Source organism: Pongo pygmaeus, chromosome 7 (genome assembly GCF_028885625.2).
Source record: "Pongo pygmaeus isolate AG05252 chromosome 7, NHGRI_mPonPyg2-v2.0_pri, whole genome shotgun sequence".
NCBI lineage: Eukaryota > Metazoa > Chordata > Mammalia > Primates > Hominidae > Pongo > Pongo pygmaeus.
Genome location: NC_072380.2, coordinates 40,169,917 through 40,185,965, shown reverse-complemented (window position 1 = coordinate 40,185,965; position 16,049 = coordinate 40,169,917). Strand labels below are relative to the sequence as shown.

The following is a 16,049-nucleotide window of genomic DNA, read 5'->3' as shown; positions in this document are numbered from 1 at the left end:
ATTGCAATAACTTGAAATTATTCAGAATACAATCTATGATCACAATGGAATTGAGTTAGACAGCAATAAAAAAGTAATTAATACATGCTCAAATATGTGGCATTTAAATCACACCACTAAACATGCGGGGCAAAAAGAAATCATGACGAAAATTAGAAAACATTTAGAATTGAATATTAATGAAAGTAAAGTATATCAAAATAAAGTATGAGATTACAATGGTGAGGTTAAAGCAATGAATAGATAGAAATTTGGAAATAGGTGGAAATTTGTAGTTTAAAGGCATAGGTTAAAAGAAGAAATGTTTAAAATAAATAATATAAACTTCCAATCTTAGAAGACAAGGAACATTATGCCCAAAGTAGAAAAAAGGAAAAGAACCCAAGAACAAAAATCAACAAAGCAGAAAACAAACAATAGAAAAAAATAAAGAAATCCAAAACTGAGTTCCTGTAAAACTTAATAAAAATTATACATCCCAAGACCTATTTACCCCGTATAGAGAGAAACATCACAAATTATCAATATTGAGAATGAAAGAAGAGATATGTCTACAGGTGCTATAGACCTTAAAAAGTTGCTAGAGGAGAGGAAGGCATTATGAACAACTTTTGTCAATAATTTAACAACCCCAAAGAAGTGGACAAATTCCTTCAGAAACATAACTTTCTCAAACCAACACAAAAAGAAAAAAAACTGAATATTTTAAAGAAATTAGATAGAAAAGTAAATAAATCTTCTCATGAAGAAAACTCCAGGTCATAATCACTCCATTTCTAAATGCTAAGAAACATTAAAAGAATAAATATTCACAGCATTACACTATTTCAAAGATTAAATGAAGAGATAACATTTATTAATTTCTTTTATGAGGGCAGCATGTCTCTGATACAAAAGCTGGTAAGTTCATTACAATGAAGGAACATTACAGAGAAATATCTACTAATATGAATGCGAAAATGCAAAACAAAATAGTAGAAAATCAAACCCACAAAATAGGAAAGGGTGATACATCATGGCCAAATATGGTATATTCCAGGAGTGCAAGTTTAACACTGGAAAATCAATAATTTTATCATGTTAACAAAAAATGGAGAAAACTATATGATCACATCATTTATGGAGAAAAAGCATTTGATAAAATTCAACATCTGTGATAAAATACATACCATTGAAAACCTCATCACATTTAAAATAAAATAAAATTTCTGAATAAGACTAATTTATATCTACAAAACTCTATTAAAAGTGAAAAAGCAAGCCCCGGTATACAAGATATTTGCAATCATTGTACCCAACAAGGGAATCACATCTTGAATGTATCAACAGGTTGTATATTCAATAAAAAAGAGACAAGGCTACCTAATGAGAAAACGGACTGAAGTCTCAAAAAGTCATTTACCAAAGAAGCTACATAAATTGGCAATAAACAGATAAAATTGTGCTAAAGTTCATTAACCACCATGAAAATGAAAATTGAAACAGAAATAACTAAAATGAAGGACAGAGAGAGGAGGAAAACAAGTGTAGGCATTGATGTGTACGAAGTGGAATTTTCATACACTTCTGGTGAGAGTATAAATTAGTACAGTCTTGGAAAACTTGTCGGAAGTATTTACCAACACATATCCTGTGATCCGACAACTTCACTCTAGAAATATACCCAGTAGAAATCCTTACTTATTACACCAAAAGGCATGTAGAAGAATGTTTATAGCTAAATATTATTTTTAATAGCTGGAACAATAAACAAAATATTCATTAATAGTAAAATGGAAAAACAAGTGGTGTTATATTTATTGAATTTGTAATATACACCAATGAGGATAAAACAGAACTATTGCTTTGTGTGAACATTACAATCATCCTATTAAAAGAACCCAAACATGAAAGAGTACATGGTGATTGCTTCTACTTGTGAAAAGTTCAAAAACAGACAAAACGAATCTTTGGTTATTTAGAAGTCATGGTTGTGAGGTTGGAATCTGGGGATTTGGGTGGTTCTTTTTCATTTCTTCATCGTGGTACTAGTTACACATTTTTTTTTTTCACTTGAATATTAATTGACCTGTGAACTTATGATTTATTATATACTTTTTTTTCGTTTTTTGTTTCATTGTTTTTTGGTGTTTTTTTTTTATTTATTTATTTATTTTTTTGACGGAATTTCACTCTCTCACCCAGGCTGGAGTGCAGTGGTAAGATCTCTGCTCACTGCAACCTCCGCCTCCCAGGTTCAAGCGATTCTCCTGCCTCAGCTTCCCGAGTAGCTGGGATTTCAGGCACCCGCCACCACGCCTGGCTAATTTTTTTTGTATTTTTAGTAGAGACGGGGTTTCACCATGTTGCGGAAACTGGTCTCGAACTCCTGATACGTGTTTATATATATTCAATTGAAATTTTACTTAAGAAGTGTTTATGAATCTTCCTCTTCCTCAGCTGTTGGAAGTGATTTTATTGTTGTTGTTGCCTTAATTAGGCATCACGTCCAGTGGAGTGCTTGTCCTGCAAGAGACAGGGCCCAGGAGCTCGCACGTTCCACAGCGCACCACACCCAACCTCAGCCCACCTGGGCTCTCCCAGCCGCCTGCCTCTTCCAGGCTGCGTGGCTGGGGCATCATCTCGCGCTCCCAACTGCCCTGTAACCACCAACTGCCATTATTCTGGCTGGAACCCAGGACTTCAAGCCATGTGGCGCATCTTGTTTCTGCTCAGCGGGCTCGCCGGGCTGCGGATGGACAGTAGTGAGTAGAAAAACCCCTCCTCTTGCCTTTTGGGACCCTCAGCGCTACTCTCCCTTTGCCTCCAAGTTACACTGACATCCCTGGGAGGATGCTTTCCTGAGGGGTTTCCAACTCAGCAACTCCAAGCTCATCCCCGACATTGCCGCCTTCCCCACCCAAAATCCACGTAGAATATGGGCTTTCCCACACGTCCTGGAAACCTAGGAAAGATAGGAGGTCCTAGGCCTTAAGAGGATGCTTCAAAATTGTAGTTTCAGATCCTGCTTTGCATTTTTCACTACAGCGAAAGTTGAGACCCAACTTCTGTACTCTCTAGTTGAAGAGTCCAGAGTGAGTTAATTTGTCCTGAGGGGCTTGAACCTATTGACCAAGGTTACCAGATCCTACCTACAGGGCAATACTCCTAAAGCAATATACCTACTTCTTTTTTTTAAAAATATGGCTGGGCGCGGTGGCTCATGCCTGTAATCCCAGCATTTTGGGAGGCTGAGGAAGGCGTATCACGAGGACAGGAGATCCAGACCATCCCGGCCAACATGGTGAAACACCCCTCTACTAAAAATATAAAAAATTAGCCGGGGGTGGTGGTGCGTGCCTGTAGTCCCAGCTGCTGGGGAGGCTGAGGCAGGGGAATCCCTTGAACCCGGGAGGCAGAGGTTGCAGTGAGCGGAGATCGCGCCACTGCACTCCAGCCTGGGCCTGGGCGACAGAGTGAGACTTCGTCTCAAAAACAAAAAAACAGAAAAACAGAAAAAAATACCTCCTTGTACTTTTAGAAAGAAATGGGAAGATAACAAAAATGAGAAGAAGCGTATAGAATAGAGATTAGAGATTTAGATGAAAAACTCATAAAACAAGCTCTGAAATGATGGGCATTGTTCTAATAAAACATTTTGCACATTTGGCAGATTTTGATAGTTTACCTGTGCAAATTACAGTTCCAGAGAAAATACGGTCAATAATAAAGGAAGGAATTGAATCGCAGGTAATGAATCACTAACATTATTTACAAATTCAAAATGATGTAAATATTTTGTTTCTAAGAAGTTAATCTGCCATTTTTCATTCATGCACACCTGTTGAATTTTATATTTATACCAATTTTTCCCTGAATGGAAAAGCCTTTTTGAAAATGAACCAAGATCAACAATGTTTCACAGAAATAATGGTGCAGTGACGCTGGATATCAAAGCCCCAAGTCCATTTTCTGAATCTATCTTCCTCTTGGATGTCTTTGAATAATCATTGGCTTGATTGTTCTAGAGATTCTGTTCTCACTCACCGTTCAGGCTGTATTTGGAGGAATTTTTTTGTCATTGTTGCTAAGTAAGCCTTGGCTTGCTTATATGGGATGATGATCACTTGAATTAATGATGTGTTATATTAATGATTTTTTTAGCCCTGATTGCAAATATGTTAATGATTAGGACTCTTTCTTTCATGCTATTTTAAATTATTTTAGTTCAGAATTATTACTCTCTTTTTAAAATTTGAATTTAAAAGCTTCTTTTCATTTTCACTAAGTTCTAGAATCCATTTCTGAAGTGGAATGTGGTTTCTTGAGAAATCAATTTTTTTTTTGGTTTGGTAGCAGATGTTCTGGTAATTTAAATGCAAACATTTCCTTAGCATATATCCATTTGTCATCCTAATACAGACATTATAGCTTAAGATGTTATTTAAATCATTTTTAAAGGAATACATATCTATATATCTATTACTAAAACAAATCATTTAAATAGAAAAAAGCAATGAGGCTTTTAACAATATTTTATGAAAGATTTTTAATGTAAAAGTATTATGGAGATGTTAATAATATTAGAAAATAAGCAGAGAATCTATTTGGAGAGAAGTATTTCAAACAAGAATAACTTGATTGTTATAAGATGGTGATTTGCAATAAGTGAAAACAAAAATGCCCATTTTCAACTGTCAAATTCATCAGGAAAAAATTGTCTATTTTGTTAATGTCTGTATTCTTCTTGCCTAGAACAGTGCCAGATACAAAGTAATGAATTAACAGTATTTTTAAAATCAACTAGGCTATTATGCTAATTAATTCAACAAATACTATAAACATAATATGAAACAATATATATTTTGAATTATTACAGTTAATAAAGGCCAGAAACCATAGGATTATTCAACCTAAAATTACTAGATTTTTTTTTTTTTTTGAGACGGAGTCTTGCTCTGTTGCCCAGGCTGGAGTGCAGTGGCACAACCTTGGCTCACTGCAAGCTCCGCCTCCTGGGTTCACACCATTCTCCTGCCTCAGCCTCCCGAGTAGCTGGGACTACAGGCGCCTGCCACCACGCCCGGCTAATTTTTTTGTATTTTTAATAGAGACGGGGTTTCACCATTAGTCAGGATGGTCTCGATCTCCTGACCTCGTGATCCACCCGCCTCGGCCTCCCAAAGTGCTGGGATTACAGGCATGAGCCACCGCGCCTGGCCTAAAATTACTAGATTTTTAAAAATAATTGAAAGTAACTTCTAAAAGTGGGAAATGCAGTATGAAAATATAAAAGTCAGGAATTTAGAGTAGAACAGAGACAGCTGAAAAGATGAAATGCAACATGTGAAAGGCTAAGAGAAAAGGACAGAATTAGAAGCTTAAGCATAGAGTGTTTGGCATTCCTGAAATAGGGTAGAAAAGAAGAAGAGGTAATAGTAAACATATTTTAATAAGAAATGGCTTTATAAAGTCGAATCTTCAGAACAGGTGTCCCAAATCCAAAGCAGAGTTTATTTGTTGAAGTCCTAACCCCTGGTGTCTCACAATGTAAGCATATTTGGAGGCAGAGTCTATAAAGACGTAATTAAATTAAAATGAGTTTACTAGAATAGTAATTAATAGTAAGTAATAGCTCTAATACCATATGACTGGTGTCCTTGTAAGAACAAGGAATCTGAGCATAGACACATGTGGATATGAAGACACCAGGAGACCCAGAAAAAGCATTCCACAAAGTCTAACATCCTTTCTTGGTTAAAAACTCTTAACAGTTTAGGTATAGAAGGAAGTTACCCGAATATAATTAAGGCCAGTTATGAAAAACCCTTAGTTAACATCATAATTAGTGGAAAGGAACTAAAACCTTTTTTTTTTTTTTTTTTTTTTGGCGGAGTCTCACCTTGTCACCCAGGCTGGAGTGCAATGGCTTGATCTTGGCTCACTGCAACCTCCGCCTCCCAGGTTCAAGCGATTCTCCTGTCTCAGCCTCCCCAGCATCTGGGATTACAGGCGACTGCCCCCATGCCCAGCTAATTTTTTGTATCTTTTAGTAGTGATGGGGTTTCACCATGTTGGTCAGGCTGGTCTTGAACTCTTGACCTCGTGATCCGCCTGTCTTGGCTTCTCAAAGTGCTGGGATTATAGGCGTGAGTTTTTCTTTAAGATGTGGTACAAGACAAGGATTCCCACTCTCAACATAATACTGATAGTACTATCAAGGGCAGAGATAAAGATATAAACAGTATCCAAAATCAGAAGGAAGTCAAATATCTTTATTAGCACATGACATGATCCCATATATAGAAAACCCCAGACTCCACCATAAATCTCTTAGATCAAACAGACGAATTCAATAAAGTTGCAGGGCATAAAATCAACATACACATTTCAAAATGAACAAATAAAGTATATATATTATTTTATTCATTATTTTGATTATGAAATCTAGAGTTATAATGTCAAATGCCATTAAAATAAATCAGCATTAAATTCTAATTTTTCTCCTTTTATTAAATGAATGTGTTTTAGAATGTAATTATCATTAATGTAAAATGATGGTTATCCCTTCTAACATTTTTCTCATTTTCTTTGTATTTTTACTGTGCTCTCCTGCCAGGCATCCTACAAAATTGTAATTGAAGGGAAACCATATACTGTGAATTTAATGCAAAAGTAGGTAATCATCATTATTTTATCAATTCTCTTTGTTCTACTTATAATTTTTGCTTGAAATTGTCCAGAATGTAATTATTTTGTATTCGAAAATATTTCTGGCTTCTTGCCATTCATTCGTCCCTTATCATATGATTTAAGCCTATATGATACATACCTAGAACTTGAATTCAGAGTGTATGTGCCCCTCCTTCTTGTTCCCAGTAGCACCAAATTTTTATTTGGTGACCCAAGAGGTCTCATAAAGGATGACTTTTGACAATTTTCTATCTCTCATAAAAATATATATGGCTCATTTTTAAGTTCTTTTATATTCAAGGTATATTTCAAAGAACATAGCAGATTGCTGGATGTCATGAATCATGACACATTTTAAGCTAGTTTACATACTTTATCACAACTTATTAAGGACTTATGTTAAAATTAAATAAAATTTGTAATTAGCCAAATTCAATCTCAGGCCAGTTGATGAATTTGGGGAAAACAAGCACAATATACTAAGAAATAAAGAAAAATGAAAATTGAAATGATTCTTCTGGTAATGAGAACAGATTTCTACAAATTATCAAAAGCAGAAGCCTGCAAGTGAAATTACCAAATCAATACAAAAATTAAAAATGCATCCATATCATTTCTAGAATTCATAGCTGCAATCTTTTTATACATCATAAATTTTGGAAAATGTTTTCTATTTATAAGATGGACAGTACTAGTTTGAAGAAATAACATTAAAAAAAGACTCAAAATTACTTTTTTCTGAAGAAAAAAGTGCTGCCTTCTGCAAGAAATACATAGAGCAAACTGAGATAGAATCTCACCAACAGTTGTTACTTTAGAATGCCAAGTGATGAGACTGAGAGCAAGTCAGTGACCAGTAGTAAAGCATCCTCTGAAATTACTTTCTGCATCACAGATACAGTATTTATAAATGTTTAATATAGATCAAAATATGTAAAGTGTAATTAGACATATAAGAATATCTGAATTAAAATGTAAGCATAACAGTAGATTTCTTAAGCTCTTTTTTCTATTAGAAAAAATGTATAGAATATACAGTACAATTTATGGTGATGTAATGGATGAATCACATACTATATACCTTACAAATAATGTGGTTATATTTCACACAAGTGGTGAAAAGGGACTTAAGAAAAAAATAACATACTAAAAAAAAAAATCTTTTGAATAGTAACCATATCCTCAGTGACTAGCACAATAAAATTAGAATGTAATTACCCTTCATCAGAGAATCACTAGATATTTGTAAATTCAAGAGCAGTTGCCAAAAAACTCTTGGCTCAAAAACATTCAAAACATTATTGTAAAATATCAATAAAGTAGTAAGAAATAGAATATTACAAATCAAACATTTTAGAAGTGAATAACCAAATGTATAATAAAAGTAAAATTCAAAGCTTTCATTGTTTTTACATTTTACCTGCATCAGGTGAGAATAAAATGTATAATATTATGGGATGGGACAACATAAAGTGTTGTTGGGTAGCCCACACTGGTGGAGTACTGAAGCCTTAGTGGCTATTATTATTGGCCTACGTCAAGCCCTGTCAGTCCCTACCCAGGCTATCTTGGTAACTAGTTAGTTTCAGGCATGGCCAACAGTTTATAGACACTCAGGGTGATAACGATATTTACTTTCAAAAGACAATGAGGCCTGTACTGTGTGCAGAGCTAGCACCAAACTGTGCCTTTTCCTGGCAACACGACCATCTCTGAGGGCTTTCAAACATACAAAATAAGGACACCAGGAACCAATTTTATGACATTGCACAAGGAGTTCTTGAGAAACCTGAGAAGAGATCCAGATTAGTAGGATATTTAGAGTAACACCAAGCCAATGAGTACTTCTGATATCTTTTAAGATGCTGTAGTTTGTCTATGACATGGTAGTCATTGATTTCTTTTTGTTTATATCTCTAAGGACTCTGAATTTTCAGTTTGAGAATTAACATCCTTGCATCAATCATGGAGATTCTTATCAATTTTTAAGTTTAATTGTTGCTTTTTCTCACTCTACTAACCTTTCCTGGGATGCTTTTAAATGTATATTTAAAATTGGGGCCTCTTAATATAAATTTTAGTGAATCAAGTTAGCAATTTTTGACCCATTTATCTATCACATATTTCTATGCACTCATTCACATTTCCTGTTATTCCTGATTTTGTGCTTTATTCTGGATGATTTCCATTTTACTTTTTATGTATGCCTAATCTACTCTTCAAGAATATTTTTCAATGACTATACTTTTCATGGTTAGGATTTCTGTACAAAGTGACACATTTGTGCTTTGTAAATATTTTATGGCTTTTTATCTCTGTCTTTTATCCGTTTCAACGTTAAAACCTCTTTATTCTTAAGTTTCGTAGTTTACTTGATTATTGCTATTTTTCTACATGATTTCTCCCAATTTTCAAGCTTTGGACTTTTCCATATGTTTGGAACTATCATTGATGAGCTCATTTGAGTGAAATTTATCTTCCATCATCCTCTAATCTTTTTTGTGTTGTGGAGGCCTCTCTTCGGGGGTGGTTTTACGGATGCTTTTGCTTGGTTCCTGCCATGACAATTAGCTGGGTCAAAAGTTTACACTTTATCAGCTCAGGGTTCCATAATAATAGGGCTGCTTGGAATCCATTTCACATCTGCCTGAGATATAGTTTAGGGTTTTCATTTCTGCATGTGATGCTATTTCTGCCTCAGTCAGTATTGGGTAGCATCCTTTTGTCCGGGGTCTGTGTACAGCAGGTGTCTAAGTCTGTTTGGGCTGATATAACAAAATATTACTACCATAGACTGGGTAGCTTATAAACAACAGAGATTCATTTCTTATAGTTCTAGAGGCTGGGAAGTCCAAGATCAAGGCACTGGCAGATTCAGTGTCTGGTGAAGGCTCATTTCCTGGTTCTTAAATGGCTCCTTCATGCTGTGCCCTCATACAGTAGAAGGAGCAGGTCAACTCTCTGATGTCTCTTTCATAAGGACACTAATCCCATTCATAAGGGTTCCAGCCTTGTGGCCTGATCATCTCCCTAAAGTACCACCTCCTAAAACTACCACATTGGTGATTAGGTTTCAAAATATAAATTCTGGGATGAAACAAACACTGAGAAGATAGAAGCAGGTATTGATTTTTTTTTCGTTTGTATTAGCAACTTGCAGAGGAAATTTCTAGCTCTATTCCTTTCATTTAAAGGCTCACATCAATGTGTTCTGATGCTTGCGACTGTTGTTGTAAATAATGTGTTCTCATGCTAATGACCAGAGGACATTAAACCACCTATTCTTAAGGTATGATTCTGATCCAGAATCCATCTTACTTTGCACAGCTTCACCTGCTCACTCTTTCAGCTGTGGTACCAGCCTTTGTTTCTATTGCTTTGATCATTCCCATTAACCCTGTAATACAATCGAATCACGAAATTTTTTGGCAAAGGGGAGAGAGTAAATATTTTAGACCCCGAGCTCTATATACTCTCTTGCAACTACTTGCTGTTGTAAAAGCAGCCATAAACAGTATGCAAATGATGGGTGTGGTTATTTTGCAATACCACTTCATTTTCAAAAACAATCTATCAGCTGGATTTGACCTATGGGCCAGTTTATTACCCCATTATTTATAGTGTGGTCCTGTATTTGAAAATTATTATTGTTCATCAGTCATTTCAATATCAAGGGTGGTGATGGAAACTGGGAAATAGGTCTCCTTTCTGTCACAAAAATCACGGTCAATTACCTTTAAAATTTTTTAATGTTCATTGCATAATAAAATTGGCATAAATTAAAATATAAAATATGCTTATGCAGTTAAATAAGTGTCGTGAAGTGAATATTTATGTAACCCTCTGACTTTACACATATATTGGCTGCACTCAAGAAGTTGTGCTGTTTATCATTTTCTATAATAGCCCCTCAGTCCTTCTCACTACTTTTCTGGATTGTTGTGATATCCATTTCTCTGATTTTATTTAGAATTGATTATCCTAGCTAATGTGGTTTCTTGTCTGTTTTCTGACTCTAAATAAATGAATTATGATGATTTTTCTAGTTTTAGTCACTCAAATTAATGTTTGTGAGGTTTTTTCAATGTTGTTGCAAGTAATTCCAAGCTATTCATTTTTATTACTGTATAGCATCCAATTTCATGATTATACAACAATTTATTTCATCTTATTTTGAACATTTTGTTTCTGTCTAGTTTGGTTATGTTAAAATGTATATTCTTTTGGGCATATGCACAAGATTTTATAGGACATATGACTAACAGCATACTGATGGGTTAAGTTACGTGCATTTTCATAATTACCATACATTTCCTCCAAAGTAATATACTAATTTACACACCCCTCTGAATTATATATTCTATTAATAGTGGTAGATGTTTTAAGTTTTAAAGGCTTATAATTATACACTTATGTCCTACTGTGATTTAATATGTATTTCTCTAACTGTAAATAATTTCTCTAACTGTAAGTAATTTAATATGTATTTCTCCAACTGTAAATAATTTCTCTAACTTTTTAAATACAGCAGTTAGCCATATGGAATTTCTCCCCTGTGAAGTGCCTGTTTAAGACATTTGTTCTTTGTCAAAAGATATTTCTAATCTGACCTTTTCTCTCCTTGTGTTTTCACACTTACGGTATTTGGTAAAGATAATTCTTCCATTATGGTAAGTTATATTTATATCTTGTATAAGAAATTCTTTCTTACTCAAAGGCCCTGACTAAATCTTATATAATCCTCTAAAATATTTTTAGTTTTGCCTTTCACATTCAGGTCTTTGTTGAAACAGAAATTGGCTTTTGAATATGCTGTAAGGTAGACAACCAATTTAGTTTTTCTGTATGATTTCTCGAATGTTTCAAGAGCTTTATTGAATCTTCTGTCTTTCTGTACATGTCTTCTGCATGATGATGGTTATATATTATACATTTATATATGATTTTATCTGTTTCCAAGCTCTTGATTAAACTTTTTGGTCTATTTGTTTATTTATGATAAATCTTGATAGCCTAAAGATAAAGTCTTTCCACCTTTTTCCTCATCATAGATCTTTTGGCAATTATTTTTCTTTCAAATTAACATCCAGTGGACCCAGCACAATAAAAAAATGATATTTCTTCACTGCACTGTAATGTAATCTTTTTTATAAATAAATGACTGTATATAAAGAAGTCTCTGGATTCTTTGTTCTCTTCTCTTTGTTTAAATGCTCATTCTTAGACCCTATTTCTCTGTCCAAATGTCATAGTTTTAATTACTATGACTTTATAATAGGTGTTTATAACCAGACTTGTCCTTCAGTTTTAAGGTGTGCTTACTCTTCCTGATTGTTTAAATTTTCACATGATTTTGAAAACATTATTTTTTCTCTTTTATCTTTTGTTTTATATTCCTTTTTTTTCTTCATTGCCTCTATCTGATTGAATCTACTAATTTATATTATACATTATTCCTCAATTAAATTCTTTGTTATACATTCTTTTACTCTTCTTTTAGTAGTTTCTCTATGTTAACATATCAACTCTTGAGTAATTGAATCTATTACAAATTATTCCTCCTACCAATTACCATATGTTTTTAGATCCTTAAATCTCTAACACCCTTTACCCTCTGCTTCCCCTTCATTATTTTTTTTCACACATCACAAACCTGTATATTTTTAAATCCCCATGAAGTATTACTATTTTTTATAAAGTCAGTATTCATTTTAATTTAACCAAAATTTACCAATTCTGGTGCTTTTTAGTTCTCCCTACATTTCTGTGCTTCTATCTGGAGCTAATTTTGATATATCTCAGGAATTCTTTCTATTATAAGACTGCTTGTTTTAAATATGTGTTTTTATTTGTCATTAAATCTTTATTTAATCATATTCTTCCCCTTCCAGCTATATAAAGGTCTAATTGACAGAAAAAATTATATATAAACAGTTTGCAACATATTTTTAGATATGTATACATTGTGAAATGATTAAGCTAATTAACATATTCATCAATTCAAATACTTACCTTTTTTGAGGTTGAGAATACTTGAGATCTAATCCCTTAGCAATTTTCAAGTATAAAACATTACTAACTACAGTCAACTTGTTGTACAAAAGCTCTCCAGAGCTTATTCCTTCTAACTGAAACTTTCTTCTCTTTAACCATCATCTCCCATTTTCCCACTCTCAGCCCCTAAAAACCATCATTCTACTCTCTGCTTCTATGAGTTTGAATTTTTTAGACCCTCCATATAAATGAGATCAGGCAATATTTTTCTTTCTAAACTTGGCTTATTTTGCTTTACATAATGCCCTCCAGATTCATCCAGCCTGTAGCAAATGAAACAATTTATTTTGTTTTTATGACTGCCTAGTATTCCATTGTGCATATATACTACATTTTCTTTATCCATTTGTCCATTGATGGACACTTAAGCTTGATTCCATATCTTGACTGTTGTGAGTTCTACTGCAATAAACCTGGGAGATGTTTATTACAGATATCTCTTCAACATGCTAATTTTATTTGCTTTGGATATATGCCCAGTAAAGGGACTGCTGAATCATACAGTAGTTCTATTTTTAACATTTTGAGAAACTTCCTTATTATTTTCCGTAATGGTTGTACTAATTTACATTTCCACCAACATTGTGGAAGTGTTCCCCTTTCTCCATGTCCTTGCCAACACTTGTTCTCTTCTGTCTTTTTGATAATAGCCAATCATACAGGAGTAAGGTGTTATCCCATTGTGGTTTTGATATACATTTTTCTGATGATTAGTGAGAATGAGAAGTTTTTCATGTACCTCTTGGCCATATGTATGTCTTCTTTTGAGAAAGTCTATTTAGGTATTTTGCTCATTTTCATTTTTTTTTTCTGAGTTGTTTGTGTTCCTATACATTTTGGATTTTGACCCCTTATTAGATGCATAGTTGGCAAATCTTTTCTCCCGTTCTTTAGGTTGTCTCTTTGTGGTGGTGTTTCCTTTGCTGTATAGAAGCTTCTAAATTTTGTGTACTCCCATTTGTCTGGTTTGTGTCTAGTTTTGTTTTTGTTACCTGTGCTTTAGTAGTCATATCCAAAAAATCATCACCCAGACCAATGTCAAGCATTTCCTCTATGCTTTCTTCTAGTAGTTTTAGCATCACAACTATTATGGTTAAATTTTAATCTATTTTGAGTTTTTTTTTTTTTTTTGAGACAGAGTCTCGCTCTGTAGCCCAGACTGGAGTGCAGTGGCGCGGTCTCAGTCCACTGCAAGCTCTGCCTCCCGGGTTCACGCCATTCTCCTGCCTCAGCCTCCCGAGTAGCTGGGACTACAGGCGCCCACCACCATGCCTGGCTAATTTTTTGTATTTTTGGTAGAGTCGGGATTTCACCATTTTAGCCAGGATGGTCTCAATCTCCCGACCTCGTGATCTACTCGCATCAGCTTCCCAAAGTGCTGGGATTACAGGCGTGAGCCACTGCTCCTGGCTTGAGTGTTTTTTTAATATGGTGTGTGATAGGATGCAATTTTGTTTTTCTGCATGTGGATGTCCAGTTTTCTCTATGTGATTTCATTGAAGGGACTGTCCTTTCCCCATTGTGTCTTCTTGACAATTTTGTCAAACACCAACTGACTGTAAATGTGTTGTCTTATTTCTTTTATATCTATATTGTTCCATTGGTCTATATATCTATTTTTATACCAGACTATGCTCTTTTGGTTACTATGGCTATACAGTATAGTTTGAAGTCAAGTAGTATGATGCCTCTAGCTGTATTCCTTTTTGGTCAAGCTCGTTTTGGCTATTTAGACAAATTTAATGAAGGCGGTAAAAGATCTGTACACTGAAAACTATAAAACATTGTTAAAAGAAATGAAGGAAAACAACAAATAAATAGAAAGATAAAGCATGTTCATGAACTGGAAAAATAAATATTGCTAAAATGTCTATAATACCCAAAGCAATCTACAGATTCAGTGCAAACCCTCTCAAAATTCTAATGACATTTTTCACAGAAATGGAAATAAAAAACAATGCTAAAATTCATATGAAACAACTTAACTATATTCTTATAAATTTTTGCTGGAATAAATTCTAAGATGTCTTTGAAAAAGATGTCTTTTGCCTTTTAAATCATCATTCCATTGTTTTCTGGCTTTTTTTTTCCTTTTCTATTGATGAAGTAGCTGTATTATTTGTTAATTGGTTTGTTAAGAATTATTTGTTTCTTCAAAAGTAACATCTTTTTTCTTGAAATTTTAAAGATCTTTAAAGTTCATCTGGGCTTTTGTTAGTCTTTTTTTTTCTTTTGATGATATATTTATATCTGACTTTTATTTCCCTTTATCCTACTTGATTTACATAAAGCTTTTTGTTACTGTCATCAATTTTGAAACAAAAATGCTCTGATCTTCAGAGATTAGCTTAACTTTTTATGTAACTTTGGCAAACAATACTAGTGCTTGGGGTGCATTAGTATTAGTAACAACATAGATGCAAATCTCTGAGTTTATATTATCATCAAACGAGATGGATAATTATATAATAAATAAATACAGTAGAAAGAATGTGAGAAGGCAATATATGCTTGGGCAAAAACTATAGAGCAAATTTAGAGTATGGTTTAAAAATCCTATGCTTTGGTGATTGAACAAGTTGACATTTTAAATAAAATTTTCAAGATAAACCTCAGTGGGAAGTTGATATATAAGCAAGGACTTGAAGTAGATGGAGAACAATGAACTATGTTGAAGAACTTTCTGGGAATGGCCAACAAAATGGTACAAATATCCCGAGTTCCATGCTTGCCTGTTGTGTTTGGAAAACAGCTAGGAGGACAGAGTAACAATAGAGTGAGTGAAGTCTAAGATATTTGAGTAAAATTTAGAACAAAATCCATACGTTTAGAAAATCTCCCTCTGTTTCTCTTGCTCTTTCTGTGTCAACCTACCTATCTATAATTAATAAAATAAATGTTTCAAAACAAAAGGTTAAGAATCAAATTTTTCCATTTTATCTTTATGTTACAGAAACTTTTTACCCCATAATTTTAGAGTTTACAGTTATAGTGGCACAGGAATTATGAAACCACTTGACCAAGATTTTCAGGTATGTTTTTTACGATCTCTTTTATTTTTGTCATGTGAATTTCTATGATCACCTTATTTACTGTCCACATGTTATTAGAGTCTAAAGTGTTGGGTCATGGCTTTTTGGCATAAGTTTAATGTTTTCCTGTTGATGATGTTACTGATGTACTGAGTTAGCCCTATTAAACAGATGATTAACCAAAAAGACATGATTGTAGTGTTTCTAAACTATTTAGAAACATGCTAAGGGCTTATGTACCTGAGGTGATAGGGACTAAATATGTTGTAAAATATGTAAAATGAAAAACCA

At 33.9% G+C, this 16,049-nt stretch overlaps 1 protein-coding gene across 1 annotated transcript in view; it reads left to right on the top strand.

Annotated features, from left to right (window-relative positions):
- The window catches only part of ADAM2 (ADAM metallopeptidase domain 2), a 113,722-nt gene that overhangs the window by 18,435 nt on the left and 79,238 nt on the right, over positions 1 to 16,049 (top strand). Inside the window, exons 2-5 of the mRNA XM_054498868.2 lie at positions 2,480 to 2,744; positions 3,653 to 3,729; positions 6,599 to 6,654; positions 15,680 to 15,758. Coding sequence (XP_054354843.2) covers positions 2,480 to 2,744; positions 3,653 to 3,729; positions 6,599 to 6,654; positions 15,680 to 15,758 — 477 coding nt within the window. The remainder of the gene's footprint in view (positions 1 to 2,479; positions 2,745 to 3,652; positions 3,730 to 6,598; positions 6,655 to 15,679; positions 15,759 to 16,049) is intronic.